Source organism: Balaenoptera ricei, chromosome 6 (assembly GCF_028023285.1).
Source record: "Balaenoptera ricei isolate mBalRic1 chromosome 6, mBalRic1.hap2, whole genome shotgun sequence".
Taxonomy (NCBI): domain Eukaryota; kingdom Metazoa; phylum Chordata; class Mammalia; order Artiodactyla; family Balaenopteridae; genus Balaenoptera; species Balaenoptera ricei.
The window spans coordinates 114,775,787-114,791,458 of NC_082644.1; the positions used below are offsets into that span (position 1 = coordinate 114,775,787).

The following is a 15,672-nucleotide window of genomic DNA, read 5'->3' on the forward strand; positions in this document are numbered from 1 at the left end:
GCTATATTACCATCTCTTGACATTTGAGATATGATAGAATTAATCCTATTTTTATTTGCTTTCCCTCTGCTTCCTCTCATCCCTCTTTAGCTCATATTGCAGCCAAAGCCCTGCTGAAGTTCTCGGTAATGTCCAATCTCAGCTCAGTCACACAGGCCTGGCACATGAGCATGGTCAGCCCAACACATCCCCAGCCTTGGCTCCGTTGTCCTGGGCCCCTGGCCGTGACAGTGAGACCCAGTGGTAGTGCCTACAGGTTGTACATAATAAGTAAAAGGCGTTTTTCAGAATAAATTCTGGTCTAGTTGTTCATGTTCCTTGGAAACTCCAGTGAAAATGTTGGGAGATAGAACCGTGGTGACTCATTGCATCTGCAAGTAGAGTGCTCTGCATCCTTTGACTTGTTCACTGTAGCCTCACAAAATTGCCGTGAGGGCAGGGAAGAAAACAGATATGCACGTACACATTAATAACAAGTGATATCTTGCTCTGTTCACTGATATAGGACTCATATTTCCTTCTTCCTGCAGCAGTTCTTCTTGTAGAACAGAAAGAAAACTTCTCCAGGAGGGGGAGGGAAGTGATCAGAGTGACGGAGAGATCATCATTATTTTTAGAATTTCCTTTTGTTATGAGTTTTAGATTTGAGGCTTGGCATATTTGTTTCTGGAAAGGGACAAGCCGATAATTAATGCAAATTCTTTCCACTAAGTCTAGGAGTAGAAACGCTTTGAGGGACTGAGGATGGTTTTTGTTTTTTGTTTTTTTTTTTAATAAATTTATTTATTTATTTATTTTTGGCTGTGTTGGCTCTTCGTTTCTGCACGCGGGCCCTCTCCAGCTGTGGCGAGCGGGGGCCACTCCCCATCGCGGTGCGCGGGCCTCCCACCGCCGCGGCCTCCCCTGCTGCGGAGCACAGGCTCCAGACACGCAGGCTCAGCAGTTGTGCCTCACGGGCCCAGTTGCTCCGCGGCATGCGGGATCCTCCCAGACCAGGGCTCGAACCCGTGTCCCCTGCACCGGCAGGCAGACTCTCAAGCACTGCGCCACCAGGGAAGCCCCTGAGGATGGTTTTTAAGCCCTAGCTAACGAAAGCTGGGGCTGGGAGATAGTGGGGGAGGAGGAGGAATGGGAGAAGGAAAGAAAAGCTGGTGGAGGTGGTACTATTTCAGACTCAACTCGCCCAACACAAGCAAAGTAGATTCTACTGAGAGGCTGCCGCCAGCTACACTGGTTTGTTTTGGTTTGTTTTGTCTACCAAAGCCAGAAGGAGAGAGAAGGAAGGTGTACAGTGGAAACATTTAAATTTCTTTTCTCTTCAAAATGTGTGAGATGAAATATATGACTAATTTCATTTTGGGATCTTGTGTATACTTTCAGGCAAGGGAACTGATCTTTTTGCTTTGTTGTAGTTGCTTAATAGCGTTATTTATATTGCTTTTCTGACGGATTTGGAGAAGTAGCCCTTTCCCGAAAGGATGAGCACGCAGAGGTTGAACCTGTGTCTTCCTGGGCTGTCTCTTTAACAGAAGTCAAGGTTCCATCTCAGCCTATGGGTGACAGGTGCCCTGACCCCAGGAGTGCAGGTCCAGGATGATTCTGCACACAGGGTTTGCAAAGCACAAGCCGTTGACTGTGTGAGTTGGGGTCGTTGATTAATTTCCTTAACCATTACCACAGATATTTTTGCCTTAGTGAGGTATGATCAGCAAAAGGACAATTACAGGTTGGTAACAACTTTACCTCGATTGCTTGTTCTAATTCTCATGTTTACATGTTAATTTGGCATTCATTTTAAGACTTTTTTTTTTTTTTTTGGTCACACCGGGTTTTAGTTGCAGCAAGCGGGCTCCTTAGTTGTGGCTCGCCGGCTCCTTAGTCATGGCATGTGAACTCTCAGTTGCAGCATGCATGTGGGATCTACTTCCCTGATCAGGGATCGAACCTGGGCCCCCTGCACTGGGAGCTCGGAGTCTTAACCACTGTGCCACCAGGGAAGTCCCGAGACTCTTGATATACATATTTTTTGCTTGATTTGAAAGCCACCGTGTCTTCAGGAAAAGCTTGTTTCATATAGTGTTGCTCCATGCAGTAGACCGAAGGGTCAGGGTCAGGAATGTTTTTGTGCTCCACAGAGGGCACAAGTGTGATACGTTTGATCTTGACCAGAGTCCCCTCCTTCCTAGGCTACATTCTTGCCCATTTATCCTTCTCAAAAACTAATCCCGTTCTCAAAAATTAATCTGTTAAAAAGTATCATGATGTTGTGAAAAGAGCATGAAATTTGAGCCAAATAGATCTGGGTTAGAATCCCAGCTCTATCACTTATTAACTTCGAGGCTTTGAAAAAAAAGTGTTTATCTTCTTGGAGCCTCAAGCCTCATCTGTGGAGTGAAGGTAATGATTCTACCTGGACAGTTTGGTGAGAATCAGCTGATTCTATGTCTTAAAATACCAAGTATGCTGCCTGGTGTGCAGTGGGTGCTCAGTGGTGGTCTTTGCTATTGTTCCTGGGGTGCCTGACCTTGCCTGCGGCTTGGTGGGTTGGACCACGAAGGATCCAGTAAGACTTGGTCTTTGCCCTAAAGCACACAGGATTGCTGCATGGTGGCCAAGGCTCTGGCAGCCCAGAGAAGGCCCTCCTCCTGTGGAAGGAGTATTCCTAACATATCACATAGGCAACTGAACAAATTTAAGATGCAAATATCGGTGATCTTTGAAGAAAAACCAAGTAATTCTGCAATGTTCTCTACACAGGCTGAAAATATTTTCAGAGGAAAGCGTACCACTCTTTGGCCCACCCTTGCCCTCCCCACCGGTGTTTACAGACCACCAGGAATTCAGGGACTTTTTGCTAGTGAAATGTAAGTTTCTATTTTGAAATGTTTTTGCAACTTGTTCTACAGCAGAATACATTTCTTCCAATTCTCCCAGGATGCTGTGAAGAAGACATTGTTTAAGCATTGATTGCGTTCCATGTTCTGTTACTTCTTCACGAGAAGCGTATTTAGTTTTCTGACAGTGTTGTGAAGGTCTCTCCTGGGTTCTCATCTATACCTACCATCCTACCCACCAAATAGCTAATATTTATTCAGTTTGATATGCCTAGCTCTGTGCTCTTTAATACGTATTATATGACTTACATTCTTACAACAACCCTATAAGGAAATATGGTTATATCCATTTTACAAGCTAGAAAATTGAGGCCCCAAGAATCTAAATAATTTGCTTTAAAATGCACAGATAACAGCACAGCTGGGATTCAAACCCATAACTATCTTGACCTCAAGCTCCAAACTGTACTGCACACTTTCTATTCTGTGCTCTAATGTGTAACTGGACATTCCACTTTATTGACTCTCAGTGTCTGTTGTCCACTAAACCACCGCTTTTTCTTCCAGAAGAAACTTTCATTGAGCTAAGAATCCCAGTACTCTGCTTAGGCAATTGTTATTTTTTCTAACAAAATGCAGCAAATATATATTTAATCCCATTGAATGGCATCCTGGTGGTTTGGCCCATGTGTTGGATGAGTGGGTGGATGGGTGGGTAGGTGGATGGATGGATGAGTGGGATGGTTGGATGGATGGGTGGGTGGGATAGACGGATGGATGGATGGATGGTTGGGTGGGTGGGTGGAATTGTGGATGAGGGCACGTTGGGTGTGTGCTAGGTCTTCAAGTAATTAGATATACCCTCTGCTCAGGAAGCTTGTAATCCAACAAGAAGGGTAAGATAGACATACCTATGGACTATGGGTTTGTACAGAGAAATTTAGAGAGTTTTTAAGCATTCTTCCATGAAAGAAGGGTTATACCAGTATTAGGAAAGTGGGTGGCATTTACTGTGAGAAGTTTCCTTGAGAAGAGCATTCTTCAATAGCCTGTTAATATTTGTAACTCCCTTTATAACTTGATTTATTTTAGTAATTAACGGTGAAAAAGCCACTCTGGAAACCCCAACATTCGCCCAGAAACGTCGACGAACTCTGGATATGTTGATTCGATCTTTATACCAGGATTTGATGCCAGATTTGCATAAGGTAACCCTGGGTCCATGGTGTTCTTTCCTTCTCACGGGGTCTGAGTTGAGAACACAAGTCCTAGCGATGAGTCCTGGTTAGAAAAGCGTAGAGTCGCCTGATCCTGCTGTCAACACTGGACTGTGGCCTCCAGGGACTCATGTTCTCTCATGGTTGTCGTGGGAAGAAGGGATGTTGAATGTCCATATACAAGAGTGTGATTTTCATAAAGCCAAGGCCTGTGGAAGTCGAGATGCAGGCTGAGGGCATGAATGTCAGTCAGCAATCCCTGGAGCATTTGAGAGTACTTTTGGGGTACCTGTCTTTGGGGGTACTGCTCAGCATTACTCGTGCCATGGAGCTGATGGACAGGCAAAGTGGGGATTTGGGGGAGAGATTGGGGGCTCTATAAGGTTTTCTGGAGATTTACTGGCGAGCCCCATATTCAGGCACTGAAATAAGTATGTACATTTACTGAAAATCCACTTTGTGCCAGATACTTCCTAGACTGAAGGTGTATCCACACTGATGGGACCCAGTACCTCCCTGAGGAGCCCAGCGCCTCGAGGGGCACCCATGCTTTTTGGAGGCCTCTAGACTCAGTGCGAGATCGCCACATGTCAGAGTGGCTAACGAGTGTTAATGCAAAATGGAATCATCGTTGTTTAGAAGCATTTCCCAAATTTATCAAGGAAGCACGGAACAAGGGGGAAGACATCCCTAGAATCGGTGCAGCCACAAACTCCAGGAAAAGGAGTTGCTACTGACGTGTGAACATAAATGCAGTGTCCAGTCTCAGGTGGCCGCCCAGAGAGATGAAGAACATCAAAACGAGCTGGTGCTCGTGCAGTCCTTTCCCTTCAACACAGTGACCACCACCATCTTATAGGTGCCCTTGACTTCTGGCTGGTCGATACACCCTAACTACTCACAGGGATTGGTCCAGACCAACCCCAGGGCCTTAAAGAGCCAGCCATAATTGGCAATCTGTCCATTCCCTTTTTTCCTTAAAGTCAGGAAATGGTGAAGAGAGGGTACCAAGAGGAATATGTGATGTCCTTCAGGTCTCAGCTGAAACATCACTGCCTTAGCAGCCTTCCCCAGCCCCCAGCTGAAGCCACGTGCCCCTGTTAAATGCCTCCACATGCTTTACGGACCGCCCCTTCATAGAAATTATCCCATGTGCCAGTCATGTAATCAATTACTTAATCTGTCTCCCCCGTAGACTCTGCTCCACCAGGACACAGACCATGTGCATCACATCCCCCAAATCCAGCAGAGCAGTAGATGCTCAGCCAATACATGCTAATTGCATGCGTGCACCCAGTTCTCTGCAGTTTGGAAGAAAACTAACATTTACTGAGTATGTGCCCAAGCACCTTCCATGCATTTCCTCACTTAGTCCTCATAACACACCTCAGAGACAGGTATTAGCCACACAAAGACACTGAGACTCAGAAATTAACTCCCTTGCCCGAAGTTACCCAGAAGGCCACAGAGCTGCACAACTCCAGGGAGTACCGTTCACCTAGAATTTTGTATGTCGTGCTCCAGGGGTGCCCCTCTCTGAGCATGGCGTCCTTGGAGCTGTGCAGCATGGTGGCCGACCACGCTGTTAGGCCGTTAGTAAGAGGAGGGATGCTGGTTTGCTTGATTTCAGAGCCCGTGCTCTCAGCCTCTACGGGGCGGGCTCTCCCCCGTTGGCTCCTTAATCCCTCACGCCTAGCACAGACCTGGCCGGCACTTAAGTGGTGCCTCATAGATGCTTATTGAGAGAATGAATAGAGAAGGCAGAAGTAGGACCATTTGGACAAATAGGTTTGTCCACTAAGAGAAGCCAAAGGATGAGATTTGACAACCATCTTTGGAATTCATAACTTGTCTTTCTTTTTCAGAACATGCTTAATAGACGATCTTTCAGTGATGTCTTACCAGAGTCGCCCAAGTCAGCACGGAAGAAAGAGGAGGCCCGCCAGGCAGAGTTCGTTAGAATAGGGCAGGTGGGTTTTATTCTGACACCTGTTTTATTCTGACATCCAAACCAGATGGCCCGCCTGCAAAGAATGTTATGTTTGATACTCCTGGAAGAGCTCTGTCACTTCTCTTAGGATTACTGTGGAACCACGAGTGAGATTTTTTTTTAATTTTATTGAAGTATAACTGATTTACAATGTGTTCATTTCTGCTGTACAGCAATGTGATTCAGTTATACATATATATTCTTTTTCATATTCTTTTTTATTATGGTTTAAAACAGGATATTGAATGTAGTTCCCTGTGCTATACAGTAGGACCTTGTTGTTTACACAAAGATTTTTTTTTGGCTGTGTTGGGTCTTCGTTGCTGCGCACAGGCTTTCTCTAGTTGTGGCGAGCGGGGGCTACTCTTTGTTGCGGAGCACGGGCTCTAGGTGCACAGGCTCAGTAGTTGTGGCGCATGGGCTTAGCTGCTCCACGGCATGTGGGATCTTCCCAGACCAGGGCTCGAATCCATGTCCCCTGCATTGGCAGGCAGATTCTTAACCACCAGGGAAGTCCCTAGACAAAGGAGATTTTTGATAACCATGTAGGCGTAGCTCTCTGCAGGCGTGAGTGAGAGGAAAGCCCTCTGCTGAAGCAGGGGTGACACTGGCTGGGAGCAAGAGGCCACAGGGCCCAGGCTGGGCTCCCTCTTGATAAAGGAGCATGTATCATTTGCCTGCCTCCCGGGAATTTTCTGAAGTGTGGGGAGCCAATTTAGGGAAAGCACCTTGAACTCCTCCCTGGCAGGAGTCAGCACATAGGGGGTGTCCTCGCAGGAGACCTGGATTCCCCCTACCGCTTGGAAGTAGTCGTCACAGTGAAGCGGCTCCCAGGCATCACCTTGTTCCAGATTTTGGAGGAAACCATTCCCCCTTTGCCTTGCTCCTACGTGACATTAGTATTACTTAGTTCTGGAGGTGACACAGCTTTCTGCCTTGGTCCCATGTCACAAGAGGGAGGAGGAGAGCTGCCAGCTGCAGACAAGGTTCTGACCCGAAAGTCAAAGCCAATAGCAAAGCTTAGGAAAGCTTTAACGGCAAAGATAACCTTTTCCCAAAGCAGGTGCGCTGTTACTGGGGCCCTCCAACTTTGGTCCATGTTTAAAGATACCCCAACTCGGGACTTCCCTGGTGGTCCAGTGGTTAAGACTCCATGCTCCCGATGCAGGGGGCTCGGGTTCGATCCCTTGTCAGGGAACTAGATCCCACATGCCACAACTAAGACCCGGCGCAGCCAAATAAATAAATATTTAAAAAACAAAAAAAAAGATACCCTGACTCTACTTTCAGAGATTCTGATTCATCAAGTTTGAGGAGGGACCTGGGGATTTTTTCCAATACTGATGGTTTAGAAATCACTGTACTGATATACTGATTAGTTGAAATGACAGAAAGCATTTGGAGTCATGAGGGCTTCACCAGGTCCAGCTGACTCCATTCCTTATCTTCGATGATAGGGCAGCATGGGAACCTGAAACTTTAGCCTGAAATTACTCCTGTTTCATTAAAAAAATTTTTTTCAAATCATACTTGTTGATCCTGCTGTTCTTTTACTGCCTGATAAACTAAAAGAGATCTCTGTTCTGTCAGGCGCTAAAACTGAAATCCATCGTGAGAGGGGATGCTCCATCAAGCCTGGTGGCCGCGGGGATCTGTAAAAAAGAGGTGAGTCGATGATGCTTTCAAGTTCAACTGTGAATGTCCTTTGTCCTCAGTGAAGTTATCGAGATTCTTAGAAAGAGTTTTGTGGAGCAGGAGGAGGAACAGCTTGTCTACAGCAGAGTCCGCAGGGGAAGCCCCAGATAAAGTTGGGTGGCATCTAGTGAGAGCCCCCTGTTTCCATAGTGTGCTGTGCCTTTGCTTAAAGGAGCAGCGCTGCTAGACTGGGCCTGGAAAAGCAGACTGGGCTCAGCAGTGCTCCTCAAGCCTTGTGTGCCTACAGACCACCTGGACATCCTGACCAAGTGCACGTTCTCATCAACAGCTCTGCGTGGCAGGGCCGAGATGCTACATTTCTAACAGGATCTCAAGTGGTGCCTGTGCTGCTGACACGGACACACTAAACGGCAAGGCTCTAGGGCAGTATTTCTCAGGCTTTAGTGTGTGTTAGAATCACCCCCAGAGTTTCTGACTCCGTAGGTCTGAGTGGGCCCTGAGAATTTGCATTTCTAACAAGTTGATGCTGATGGTGTTGGTCAGAGGACCACAGCTGAGCAACCACTGCTTCATCTACAGTTCATTCAGCCAAACCAGTCATTCTGTGGCCTGAGTATCTACTTCTCATTTCCACTTCCTGTGGAAAAAGAACTAGGTGGTCATCAAGCATAGAAGAGAAAACAATGAAAACAAGTCGCAGTACAAACTTACTGTTTGCATGATTTTGTATTGTAAAGCCCATACCCTACATACTGAAATATGTCTATGTTCAGAATATGTAAACGGTAGTTAAATGGAACAAATCCACAGACAGTGCATCACTGGAGAAATGGCCATTGTAAAAGCAAAAGAATTACGAATACATCTACTTTCGCAATAAAGGTATGGATGATCTGTATCTGAATTGCAGAACCTACAAACTTTAAAGTCTGGTTTCAAGAAAATGATGAGCTCAAAATACAACTGATGCTGAAAAACCACAGCCAATTTCAGGCAAGACGGATGGCAAAGCATCTTTTCCAAAGGTTCCAAAGGTTGCAAAAATTCCCACTATCTGCTTGTTCCTATGAATAGTAGAATTTGCAGTGTTGTCAAGCCCTTTATAGAGAACAAATTCCAGTAAGATTTAGTAACCTTCTTAATAAGAAGTTCTTAGGTGTACATAAAAATGAAAGTAACTTGTTCATCGGTAAATGACAAAGAAAGAGCTTCCATTTTTTGGATCAGTGCATGACCTACCAGTGGGCCACGGGCCATCCTTGAAGAAACACTACTCTACAGGCCCTCATGGGCTGTTGCGAAGTTGGCTCCGCAGAGGCCAGAGTCCCACATGCTGCTCCCAAGGGTGCTCTACTTCCAGAGCATGGGCACTGTCGGTCTCCTAGGCATCCATCATTCCATGAGCTGTGTTAATGTCCTTAGCGGGGAGCCAGTAAAGAGTTCTGGGCTTGGGCAGGAAGGCCCGAAGACCACATCGTTGCCCTCAGAATCTGCACCAAGCCCGTCATGTGGCAGCGGGGAGTCCAGTGCAATGATAAATGCCATCAGGCCTCAGACCAGAGCGTCTGTGGGTCTGGGGCTGAGTTCTCATCGCTGACACCTCCGACGTGCTGGCCTCAGACTCTTGCAGTCCCCAGCCACTTTGAGGGCCCATGAAGCCAGTGGACCCCCATGCCCCCAACACACACTCCAGCCCATTAAAATTACGAATGGCACCTATACAGCACGTTGAATACAGTTTCAGGGCTTCACGGACCTCCCTAAGCGCCCACCCCCAGATCCTTCAGGGCCCCTCGATTTTCTGGGTTAAAAACCCCAGTTCTGCATAACGTTCTGATCTTGTGTCCTGCACTCAGAGAACATTCTGTTATTCGGAGTTGGCTTTCCACCTCGGTGTCTAATGCTCTAGCGTCTGTGTCTGTCACCCAGTTGGCATTTACATTGGCTTTGCTTTTCCATATCCTCCTGCTCTAAGTCACAAACTCAGAATTTCCAGAAATCTTAGGGAACTGCCATTCCAAGTAATGACATGCACTTGTGCGGCCCTCTTTCAGTTTATAAAATATCTTCACATTCTTTGTGTGATCTTTTCACAACAGCCTGAGCCTCATCTTAGCAATTAGAATATTCATTTTGAGGCTGTTGGGTTTTATAAAGGGAAAGCATACTTTTCTAAGACAGCAATAATGCACACAGTGTTTACCCTCATCCCAAATGACACCCTTGCAGGTGACCTCAGAGCCATCGCTTCTACTTTGAGTGTGCGAGCGTGTGCTCACCCGGCCCATGCAAACACACCTACGCATGCACACAGGCTCTTGTACAGCCCCAGGTAAAAGTGAAGACATGGGACTTCAACTCGTCCCTGAGAATCTCCACAGACTTCCTTGTCCCTTGAGGGCAAGCCACATGCTTTGGAGGGAAATTAATGGTTCGGGTGAGAATGTCCCTGATTCTGGTGTGGCTCAGAAGCCACGAACTACGCCTGCAGACTCCAGGCATCGGCCGCAGCTCTGAGGCAGCAGTGAGGTGGGGCTGACTCTTCCTGCCCGACATGGAATGAAACTAAGGATGCGAGTTCCATGATGTGAATGTGTCACGTGGGAGAACACGAGTGGGTTTCATCAGCAGCCCTCGCCATATTCCTACAAACAGGTGTTTGTTTGTTTTTTCTTGAAGATTTGTAGCCTTAAATGGGTCAGTAAGCATTTTCATGTTAAGACGATATCAACTTCTTGCATTGTGTACGGTTTAATAATTTTGCCGAATCAGCAACACAGGAATCTGACTTTGTTTAGAGAGTTGGGTGGGACTTCCTTTTATAATAAAGAGAAACGTTTGCTTAGAAAACGTTACCAATGCTTCGATTGCCCCTGTGGGGCGTCATTACGATATAGACTCTGGTCACGGTGCCAGAAACATGTGACTCCAGCCTTTTCCTATTGCGTGCGTTTCTGGAAGGAGACTTTTCTTCTTAAGAAAGGTAACTGAGTCAGAGCCCTTCTAGCTCCCAGGGTTTGAGGGCATCTGTGTTGCTGTTTTGGGCGGTGGTGTGCTGTGCGTTTCCACCTGATGGGCCGGTGTGTTCTTTCTGGTGCACTTACCTTCTGATGCTTGGTTGCCTCGCAGCCTTGGGAGCCCCAGTGTTTCTGCAGTAATTTCCCTCACGAAGCCGTGTGTGCAGATCCCTGGGGCCAGGCCTTGCTGGTTTCCACTGATGCTGGAGTCTTGCTAGTGGATGGTTAGTGAGTAGCTGCTCCTTCAAATGTCTCTCTTTGTATAACTTGTAGTACTTCTAAGATGGGTGACCACCGGTCAGCTCCCTTTAGATAAATGGGTCCTCAGCAGTGTCCTTAGCAGAGCTTTATTTCCTTAAAAATTACTCCCTTGTTTTCAACAGGCAAGCCTGGGCCGTGGGGGGCGGGGGGTGGGCGCGGGCCTGCATGACAGTTTCATCCCTTCCAATTAGTCTGTGGATATCAAATAACCTGCAAGGAAAATCTCCTTTGCGGCCAATACTTATCATGATTCCAAAATTTTACTTTAAATTGACAAGGGCAGGTTGTTATTTAGAGCTGCTGTCTCAGGGATATGCTCTCTCTTGAAGCGCTTTTTTTTTTCTTTTAAGATTTCTAATTCGAAAAGTACTCAGTATCCAAAACAAACAATAAGAATCTTAGATAACCTATATTTGAAGGATAGAGAAACAAAGATTTTGACAGGAAGACAGATCTCATCTCAATATAAAACCAAACTTTTCACAGCCGGGTGGGTCAGCCTGCCCCCAGGGAGGCAGTCAGCTCCCGCCTTGGCAAGGATGCCGTAGAGGGCATTCAGCTTCGAGTGGGGATTTAATTTAGCCTCAAGGACTGTGTGGTCCTTTCCAGCAGGAGGCCCCTTGGATTCTTCCAGACTACTAATGAATGATAAAGGAGCTAAACACTAGTAGCAAGTCATGTCCTGGGGCTTCAGAGGGAGCATAGGTGTAGAGACAGCATCTTCCAAGGGCACATTCTCCGTGCACAGGAGCAGGCTGCCCGGTCTCTGGTTACCATAGTGATGCTTTATGAGCATCCTGAAGGCCACCTCCTGTGAGAGTAACATAACAGCCTAAAACTGCAGCATCTTCCCATCCTTGGCCTCGACCTTTACTCCCTCCTCAGTCCCTGACTCAGCACATTTATAAGTACGTGCTGTGTTCCAGGCCCCGTGCTAGGTGCCTCCGGTAGGACGATGAGAGGTGGACAAGACTTTATAATGGACTTATTTCTGACCTTATCTGTTATTTTTGCTATATCTTTAAATGTTGTATCCATAACATAATTTTTTAAATTCACATATATACACATATATAATTGTGTATATAACTAATTTACTGAAAGCCAGATAACTTAAAATTCATAAATTCAGAATTTAAATTAAATATTTAATTTTAGAAACTTTTATAAAACAGTTAGAAAATCTTTGTGATCTTGAAGAAAACCTCTCTGAGCTTCAGGTTTCTCTAAAGTGGGGGTAATTTTTTAAGTAGCTAAAAAATAGTTTATAATAATGAGAAATGATGAACTAAACAAAATAAGGATGATGATCCTAACCGCAAGGGAGGAGATGCGGAGATTAAACGAAGTTACTTACCTGTAAGCACTTAAAGCAGCGTCTGGCACGTAGCAGTACCTTACCAAACAGTCGCTATCATCATTACTCTATCCCTATGAACTTGCCAGAAGGTAACAAAATCTATAGATTTTGCTCAAAGTGCAACCAAATAAAAGAATTTATTTAAAAAAACAAACCTTAGGGGTTTAGTCTAGTCTCTTAGTTTTACAGATGAAGAAACGGAGGCCTAAAGAAATGATGTGACTCGCCCAAGACCATACAGCTGGTTAGTGGCACATCTGGAACCAGAACCCAGAGGTGATTCCTTGTCCAGTGCTCTCTCCACTAAACCAACTACATTTTATTAAAATTAAATTAAACTCTACCAATGTGATTGTCTTTACCTTGATGCAGATTTCCAAGACTATACTCCTGGGCAAATAATTATGAAAATTTTTGTGATGAAAAGAATGTCAAATTCTACCTGTTTGCCTTTTTAGGAAAGAGAAAGTATGTTTCATAGTGACTATTTGTAAGGCTTGCCTAAAAACAGAAAAAAAAATTCTGTTTGAGTTGCTTCTATGTAAATGTAAAATCCAAACCAAGATTACCAAGTCCCTTTCTGAAATTTTCATCTTTACGTATCCAAAATGTAATGGAACTGTCAGATGTAAGGATTATTGTGACTGCCAGGAAATTCTTTTCTTTCAAACTTGAGGGATGTTGTCTTAACACAGGTGGTAGCCATATACACCCACCACCAGCTTAGATGTATTACTCAGATTATTACTTTCATGTCCTAGTTATGCAGTAATGCATCCCTGTTTGCCTTTGCTAAAAAGAGAATAACCCTTAAGGCTTTCTTTGTATTCCTTGTTGTGCTTTTAAGCCATAATTCTCTTGTTATTTCTTTGTTTACCTTTTTCTTGTCTACACTTAATTGTATTACGAATTATCTCTGTGAGTGAATCTCTCCATTTTGTTTCACGCCAAGTTCCACTCTATCCCATTAGCCTCTGCTTAATTTCATTAGACTTACCCCCTTGAGAGTCTGCTCCTTTCAAGGTCATTATTAAACATCAAGATTCTTTTGCATTCTAAGTGTAGCAAAACCTACTCTGAAGGGAGACTAAATACTGATTAAATATGCTATCGCCATTTGTTTTGGTTTTGCAGTAATAGGAAAGCCAGGTCTAAAAGATTGTTTCTTCCTAAAGAGATTACAAGAAGGAAACCATGTTATGAAATAGTCATTGAATCCACGTCACTTTCTCATATCCTTTCCTTCCCTTCCTTCCTGTGCTGTATATAAACCTGTTTAGCCACCTGAGAAAGACTAGATGGAGAATAAATGCTCATTTACTCTGTACATAGTCAGGCAGCCACACGGTATCCCTCTGTTTTAACTGCAAAATGAAGTGCTTCTGTCACATTAATTCCTTACGGCACAATTTTCCCGTGCTCACCCCATCAATCCACAGGGATGCAGTGCTGTTTTTAGGCTACACCACTGGCTAAGAGCCCAGACTTTGTCCTTGCACAGACTTGGGTTCCGCAAGCTCAAGACGTGAGCTTAGACAATTTTCTATCACCTCTGAGCCTCAGGTTCCTCATTTGTTAAATGGGAGTATTAGAAGTTCCTACCTAGTAGGGTCATTGGGAAATCTACATTAAATGACACATAAAACACTTAGCATTAAGGCCTGGCATGTAGGAAGCCCTCAGTGTATGTGAACTGTCATTCACAAAATGAAACAAGCATAGTCACTTAGTCAAACATAGAGACGGGTACTGGAGTGATCATCTCATGGTTTGAAAAATTGAGTCTTCCCCCGCAGAAGCACAAAGAGCCTGAGAATCAATCCTCTTGGGAAGGCCTGGGCTAGAGGAGCAGGAAAGTGTTTGATGGGCTGTCACAGAATTTATATTAGCCCCGATCATGAAGGGCAACTAGAGCCAAGCCCTCTGTCTAATAAGAGCCTAGCAGGCTCTGTGCTCTGAAAAATACAGCGCTCTCACAGGCCTGCAGGAGCGGGATGATAAAAGCTCTACTCCCTCCTGGGCACCATCCAGGGAAGGATGAACTCCCAGACAGGTTTCTGGAAGAGCCAAGATCCTCAGGGCCTCTCACACCTAAATTACAATTAAGGAAACACCCACACCCACAGCTGAACACTTGAAGACCTAAGTGTCTTCGAAGTGCAGATAAAGAATAAGCTAGACACTTCTGCCTAAAATGTCTACACCATCCTGGGACATCCTTGCCTTACCCTGAGTCTATGTCAAGCTCAGAACAGACCCTTTGCTTATGGAACAGCCTTAATTCTTTTAGCCCTCTTTGTCCAAGGGACCCCCAAGAGCAAAGTAATTGCTGGCAATTTAAGATCCCAGTAAGTAAGCTTAAAAACAAATCCTATGTATAATTGCAGTGTCTTTAATCATCTGTTTACCTGACGTCTTCCCTAATGTTTCCACTAAAATTAGTTTTTTCCTGTTATTTGGGAAACGTAATTGATATTTCTCTCTTCTTTTATTTCTGTCTAAAAAGGAGATTTCATATTCCTATATGGAGAAATACTGAAAATTTATAGGTAAATTACTATTGACGCGGACACAGGGCATGTTGCAATAGGAAGTTTGTTTTTATTTTATATACAAAAGGAAATTCTAATTTTGCTTTCTTGAGAAATATGCAAAACAACCTAAGATGTGATGTGATTTCAAACCTGACAAAAACTCAGAAAATGCTCAAGAGAAATGGCTAAACTTATTAACATTATTTAAAACTTGGTGTTCAGTTCTTTGGAATAATCCCAGCAAAAATTGGAATTGGGAGATGCTGCCTTTTCTTTGATGAACACTGAGGAGAAGAATACAGCTTAGGGGCCCTGCCGTTATGCTCCCTGTATGGAGTTGTGAATGCCTTTGGGAAAGAAATGCCAGTCCTTCTCCCTGAGCTAAGAGGAGACTAGTGCTTGAACTTTCTGTGTAGCCCTTATGAAAGCTCTAGAAGCTGTCCTCCTTCCTCGCCTAGGGAGAACCGGGGTCCAAAACTACCCACAGGCACGTTTTGTAGGTTCTAGAAAGTGTGGTCTGGGTTGCAGCATCAGGTAACCAGGTTTCCTCTTCCAGATGACCTTCCATCAGTGCCAGTATTTGACAAAACTCTGCCCGTGAAGCAGATGCATGTGCTGGAGGCGCTGGACCTTCTGATTTTCAGAGCAGACAAAGGTGGTACTCCTCTCCAGGTGACGTTTTCTGGGAGGAAGGGAAGAGTGTAGCCTGTGGCCGACACAAGGGTCGTGGGGCTCTGGCTGCATCGGTGGTGCCAGCTGTTTCTTCTCCTGGTGCCCAGGGCTCAGGGGCCTTGGTGGCCCAT

The 15,672-nt window shown here is 45.1% G+C and overlaps 1 protein-coding gene across 2 annotated transcripts in view; it reads left to right on the forward strand.

Annotated features, from left to right (window-relative positions):
- GARNL3 (GTPase activating Rap/RanGAP domain like 3) overlaps positions 1-15,672 on the forward strand; it is a 154,895-nt gene that overhangs the window by 115,456 nt on the left and 23,767 nt on the right. For both annotated transcript variants that reach the window (XM_059926576.1, XM_059926577.1), the window contains 7 exons: positions 1,681-1,726; positions 2,758-2,864; positions 3,927-4,042; positions 5,917-6,021; positions 7,632-7,706; positions 10,827-10,938; positions 15,426-15,524. In XM_059926576.1, the coding sequence (XP_059782559.1) occupies positions 1,681-1,726; positions 2,758-2,864; positions 3,927-4,042; positions 5,917-6,021; positions 7,632-7,706; positions 10,827-10,938; positions 15,426-15,524 (660 nt within the window). The remainder of the gene's footprint in view (positions 1-1,680; positions 1,727-2,757; positions 2,865-3,926; positions 4,043-5,916; positions 6,022-7,631; positions 7,707-10,826; positions 10,939-15,425; positions 15,525-15,672) is intronic.